At 39.9% G+C, this 5,970-nt stretch overlaps 1 protein-coding gene across 1 annotated transcript; it reads right to left on the bottom strand.

Moving 5' to 3' along the window:
- Positions 1-3,438: 3,438 nt before the first annotated feature.
- Positions 3,439-4,201, bottom strand: LOC113922749 (coiled-coil domain-containing protein 32-like). Its single transcript, XM_035721811.1, has one exon. The coding sequence runs from the start codon at positions 4,182-4,184 to the stop codon at positions 3,711-3,713; it is 474 nt and encodes a 157-aa protein (XP_035577704.1). The 5' UTR covers positions 4,185-4,201; the 3' UTR covers positions 3,439-3,710.
- Between the last annotated feature and the right edge of the window lie 1,769 nt (positions 4,202-5,970).

The following is a 5,970-nucleotide window of genomic DNA, read 5'->3' as shown; positions in this document are numbered from 1 at the left end:
TTTTAAAAATTGAATTTTTTTCAGTACATTTTTCCAATTAATTACTATGTGTCTTGGTGTGGACCTCCTTGGGTTGATTTTGTTGGGGACTCTCTCGGCCTCCTGGATCTGAATTTCTGTGTCCTTCCCCAGATTTGGGGATTTTTCAGCTATTATTTTTTCCAACAGATTTTTCTGTCCCCTTTCCCGCTCTTCTCCTTCTAGGATCCCTGTAATGCAAATGTTATTTTACTTGATGGAATTGCTGGGTTCCCTAAGTCTGTTCTCATTTTGCATATTTCTTTCCTCTCACTGTCTCAGCTTGATCACTCTCCATTACTTTGTCCTCCAGTTTGCTGATCCATTCTTCTGCCTCTAGTCTGCTATTTATTCCATCTGGTATGTTTTTAATTTCATTTATTATGTTCTTCATCTCTGACAGTTTCTTTTTTATTTGTTAAGGGTCTCAGTGATGTTTTCCACTCTTTTCTCAAGTCCAGTGAGTGTATTTATGATCATTACTTTAAATTCTCTGTCGAGCATATTACTTATCTTTGTTTCTTGCTGTGGTTTTGTCCTATTCTTTCATTTGGGGCAAAGTCCTCTGTCTCCTCATTTTGTCTAACTCTGTGTCTCTTGAAAGTCAGCTACTTCTGCTCTTGAAAGTAGTGGCCTTGTGAAGAAGAGGTCTTGTAATGGCCCTGCAATGGATGTCTTCTGTTTACCAGAAGCTGACACTTCAGGGGTGTCTCCTAGGTGTGTTGTTTGCGCTCTGCTGTTGTAGCTGATCCACTTTTTCCTTCAGTCCAATCATCTTGAAAGGCTTTTTTTGGCTGTTCTGGGCATTGTTTGGTTCCTGTAGTGTTAGTAGACCAGTCTGGGGCCACCTTGGGCTTAAGTTGAGTCAGACCAGGCATTTGCCAGAGATGTGGTAGCACCAAACTGCAAGGTGCTTTCCCTGTGTTGTCCCCTGAAAAGCTTTCTTCGTTGGGCAGGGCCTATAATCAGACGAGCTGTCTGCCCCCAGTGCACTGGGGGGCCACATTCTGACTGGTTTATGTGGTTGTCTTTCCCTCTCCTTAGGATAGGAGTCACTTTGGAGTGACTGTCAGGGATGCTTGCATACTGCCAGGCTTGTAGCCCTGGTTTGAATGGGCTCTGGCCAAGACTGTATTGGAGGATGCAGATCTGCAAAGCACACAAGGGTGGGGTGCGTAGTTGAGCAAGGTTTGCATGCTGGTCCTCCATGAGAGGGAACCTACCACTGCCAATGCCAGGACCAAGGTTCCACCAAGTGCGCTGGTCAGGAGACACTGTTGGCACAGTTTGTGCTAGTCTTCTATGGGGAGGCGACACACAGCACCAAGACTGAGCAGGCTTGGCTGAAGGAGACAGATCTGCCAAAGCCAGATAGAGCACGGGGTAAGCAAGTTAGGTAGTGAATATGTGCGCTATGCTAATTCCCGCAGGTGGCCATGTGTTTAGACTGAGGAATGGGGGAGGGAAATGGCACCTACTAGCTCCTTTGTCTCAGGATGTCTGTTCCTCCAGGACACACTCTGAGATTAGTAAATAACTCTCCCTCCCTGTGGCTCCGGGTCTTTTTCAAACTGCTGCTTCTGTGGTATATCTCCAGGGGCTATTATTTGTGCTATCTTTTTAATGGTGGGGACTCAGTTTCCTCTTGCCCTCCTGCCCAGAACTAACCATGCTGATTTTTAAAATTATGGACCTTAAGTCCCACTGTTGTAAGAACTCATGGAATTTGGACCCTCTGGTTTTCAAAGCCAAATGTTATGGGGATTTGTCTTCCCTGTGTGGGCTTCCCAGTGTGATAGTCTGTTTCTCTCCCTTCTCCACACCCAAAAGTCCCTCCCTCCCACTGACAGCCCCATGATCCATTTAGCCCCCCCATGTTTCTGCCATTCCTACCATCTTTGATGAGGTCTTCTCTCTAATTGTAAAGTTTATTCTGCCAGTCTTTAGGTCATTTTCTGTGTTATTTACATTGATCTGAATGTTATCTAGTTGTATCCTTGGGACAAGGTGAACTTAGGGTCCTCCTCCTCCACTATCTTCCAAACAATCCACCAGGCTGCCTTTTATTTTAGCTAAGACATAGATTGTTTTACCTTACGAAAAAGTTAATTCAGTGCAGTATGAAGTGTTAGCCATGGACATATTCCTCCCTGGCTGGCCAAAAGAAATGTGTGTGTGTGTGTGTGTGTGTGTGTGTAATCTCTATTTTTTTTTAAAGATTTTATTTATTGGACAGAGAGAGAGACAGCGAGAGAGGGAACACAAGCAGGGGGAGTGGGAGAGGGAGAAGCAGACTCCCCGCCGAGGAGGGAGCCCAATGTGGGACTCAATCCCAGGACCCTGGGATCATGACCTGAGCCGAAGGCAGACACTTAACGACTGAGCCACCCAGGCGCCCCTGTAATCTCTATTTTTATTTGCAGGGTTCTATATGTGTTCATTACATTAAGCTGTTATATAAATCTCATAGCCTCATAAGAAATTGTTTATCTGTTTGGATTTTCAATTACTGAAATTTATTAAAATCTCCCACTATGTAGTTAATTATTTCTCTTTGTATTTCATATATTCATATGTAATTTATATCTTCTTTCTAATAATGTTTCATCTTTAAAGTCTGTCTTGTCTAGTATTAGTAATATACCAGCATTGTTTTTACTATTACATTCCTGCTGTATTTTTACATTGTTTTAGTTTTAAATGTTTTATGTTTTTATGTTTCTGATGTGTTTTAGGTATGGCTGGATTTTAAAAGTCTACTCTGAAAATCTCTGTCTTTTAATTAATGAATTTAACTCATTTATATTCACTGTGATTGCTTATATTTTCAATTTCTACCATTTTGTTTTGTGCTGTCTACTTACCTTTTCTTTACTATGCTTTCTCTTTTTTACTTTCTTGATTGTTATTGAATTGAAAATGTTTTATTTATTCCCTTTTCCTTGCCTGCTAGGCCAAAAGACTAAATGTACTCTATTTCTGTTCCACTAATGGTGAATATCAATGTTTTAATATTAGTCTCAATTTAATGAATATCTCTACTGTTGTCCTGAACAACTTAATTTTATTTTATTTATTTATTTATTTTGCCTCTTTTCCTAATGTCCCTATATTTATTACAAGCTTAGAGAAGCCCCACATGGGCTGTGGATCCAAGGAGGCCGACTTGATTCTCCTTGACCCCACTCACCCCTGACAGTTAACCAAGGGAATGCTGGGAGCGCAGGCAGGAACATCCAGAAGAGGCAAGAAAAAATATGGCTCACTTAGCTTATATATTAAACCCAAGGGTATCAGTTTCTCCTAATACTTTCATACTTGCTTCTTCACTAGATTCTTAGTGGACTTCTCACCTGCTGTAACAGAGCTCAGGCAAGCTGTGAAACACAGAGGAAAGCAGTATCTTGATCCAGCATGCACTGGGTCACTTTATCCAAGACAGTCACACATGCCAGCCCCAAGCAAGTCCTCGGGGCCAAAGCTGTTTGCTTTGTTGAGTGGGAGGGTGGGCTTCCCCCGCCTCCCTGGATTTCTCCTTGCTGCTCCGCCGAGCTTTCCGCTGTTCCCTCTGGATCCAAGACAGCTGTTCAGCGTGTGTGTGTGTGTGTGTGTGTGTGTGTGTATAATTTATTGTTCTGCTGCCGCTGGCTTGTCCCCGGCTGCTGGCTTCTCAACCTGGGACTCTGGAAGAATCAGATACTGGACCTCCTCTGTATGATGGCTACTTTATCTGGCTGGAGCCACCTCTTGAAATGTTCCAAGGTGCTCTCATCAGAATCAAGTCCATCCACAAAGAACTCTGACGCTAACTTCTCCTGGAGGAACCGATTCCAGCACTCCTTCTTGGCTTGGGCCAAGGTTCGAAGCATGTCCTTGGAAGTCACTTTCTGATTTAAACCTTTGATTCTTCTTAGCTTCTTTTCTAGAGATGCTAAATATACTTCTGAATCCTGCAAGGGAGCCCAAGGCTTTGTAGCTGGCTGAACAGCAAACTCTGGGGCCTCCCTTTGGCCTGTGCCCGCAGGGTAAGAATCCATAAAGGAGTCTGAGAAGGCATTGTTGGCACCATCTTCTTGGTCAGGATTTGGTAGACAGGAACAGATTTCAGCCCAAAGATCAGGGCCAGGTCTTGTTGTTGTAGAGTCAATATTCTCAAACATTTTCATTTGGAATCTGAGGGCAACGGCCTGCCCAGCAGCTCACAAACACTCCCTGAACAACTTGATTTTAATACCACTCTACTAATTTACATGTTCTTGTGAGTTAATTTAGTTTAATCTTGTTTTATACTCTTAATATGATGACTGATTATTTATACATATCCACCCAATTATAAATTTCTTACTATTCCTTCTTGAGCATCATTGGTATTTTTCCTATGTATATAGTCCATTTTTATGAAGTACCTCCTTTTTTCAGTGAGTGGGAATTCTTACTGGAAATGTCTTCAGTTTTCTGTCATTCTTGAATGATGGTTTAGCTATGTATAGATTTTAGATTTACAGTGGTTTTCTATAGACTTTTGGAGATGTCATTTCATTGTTATTTGAATTCTGTTGGTGGTGGTAGAAAGTCTGCTGTCAGTCTGCCATTCCTTTGTAGGTAATCTCTTTTCTTGGCTGTTTTTCAGGTCTCTGTGTCGTTAAGATAAATCTAGTGATTATTCTTTTTCCTTTTTTAAAAAATCCTCCTCTGAACTTATAACTTTCGGAATATGGTGGTTCCTATACTTGATCAATCCTAGAAATTTGTCAGCTATTATCTTTTTAAAATATTACTTTTTTTTCAACCATTCTCTGGGCTCTGCTAAAATCCTATTAGACCAATTCTACCAATTTTTTGCCCTATTTTTCAGTTCTCTTATGTAATTTTTTATCTTTTCATCACTTCATTTCCCTAGGTAAATAATTTATCTCTATATTCCAGAAACTATTTCTCCCTTCAGCTGTTGAATTTGTTATTTAATATTAACTAGTGAATTTTTAATTTAAATTATTATATTTTCAGTTTTAATTTTAGATGTTCTACTAGTTCACTTTTCAAATTTTTCTGGCCATTTTTAATATATTGATCTTTTCTCATTTTAATTATTTAATTCTTTTTAACGTTTTTAAGCAATTTAAGCATATTTTGTTAGTTCTATCAATAATTTGTTATCTGAAGATCCTAAAGGCCTATGCCTCTTGTTTTATTTGTCATATTAAATTTGCTTCTGTTATATTGTTTTCTTACGTATTGCAATTTTGGATTGTGAAGTCATTTTTTTTTTTTTTAGAGACGAGAGAGCGCGAGCATTCAAGCATGGAGTGGGGAGGCAGAAGGAGAGGGAGAGAGAACATCTTAACCAATGTGGGGCTCGATCTCATGACCCTGAGATCATGGCCTGAGCCAAAATCTAGAGTTGGATGCTTAACCACCAGAGCCACCCAAACACACCATGAAGTCATTTTTAATAGAGTTGTGTCTTATAGAAATACACTGTTATCTGACTTTCATGTGTATCACTCTAGAGATACTTTGTGGCTACTTCTGCCAATTTTTCCAGCCCTGCCAAGATGAGGTCTCGGGAAGGTGCATATTGAAGAATTGAAACTGAAACCCAAGCTGTATATTTTAAAAGAATAATGCCATATTTTATGCTGTACTTTTTAATTGTTTTATTTCAGTAGGTTTTGTTTTTCATTTACAGGCATATCTCAGAGCTATTGTGGTTTCAGTTCCAGATCACACAAAAAAGTGAATGTTACAATAAAGTGAGTCAAATATATTTTTGGTTTCCCAGTGTGTATGAAAGTTATGTTTACACTATACTGTGTCTATTTTGTGTTCAATAGCATTATGTTTCAAAAATATACATACCTTAATTTAAAAATACTTTATTGCTAAAAATGCTAGCCATCATCTGAGCTTTCAGTGAATCATCCTTTTTCTGGTGAAGGGTCTTAACCTCAG

This window comes from Zalophus californianus, chromosome 9 (genome assembly GCF_009762305.2).
Source record: "Zalophus californianus isolate mZalCal1 chromosome 9, mZalCal1.pri.v2, whole genome shotgun sequence".
Taxonomy (NCBI): Eukaryota; Metazoa; Chordata; class Mammalia; order Carnivora; family Otariidae; genus Zalophus; species Zalophus californianus.
Note: the sequence above shows the minus strand (reverse complement) of the source record. Positions and strands in the feature narration are given on the sequence as shown.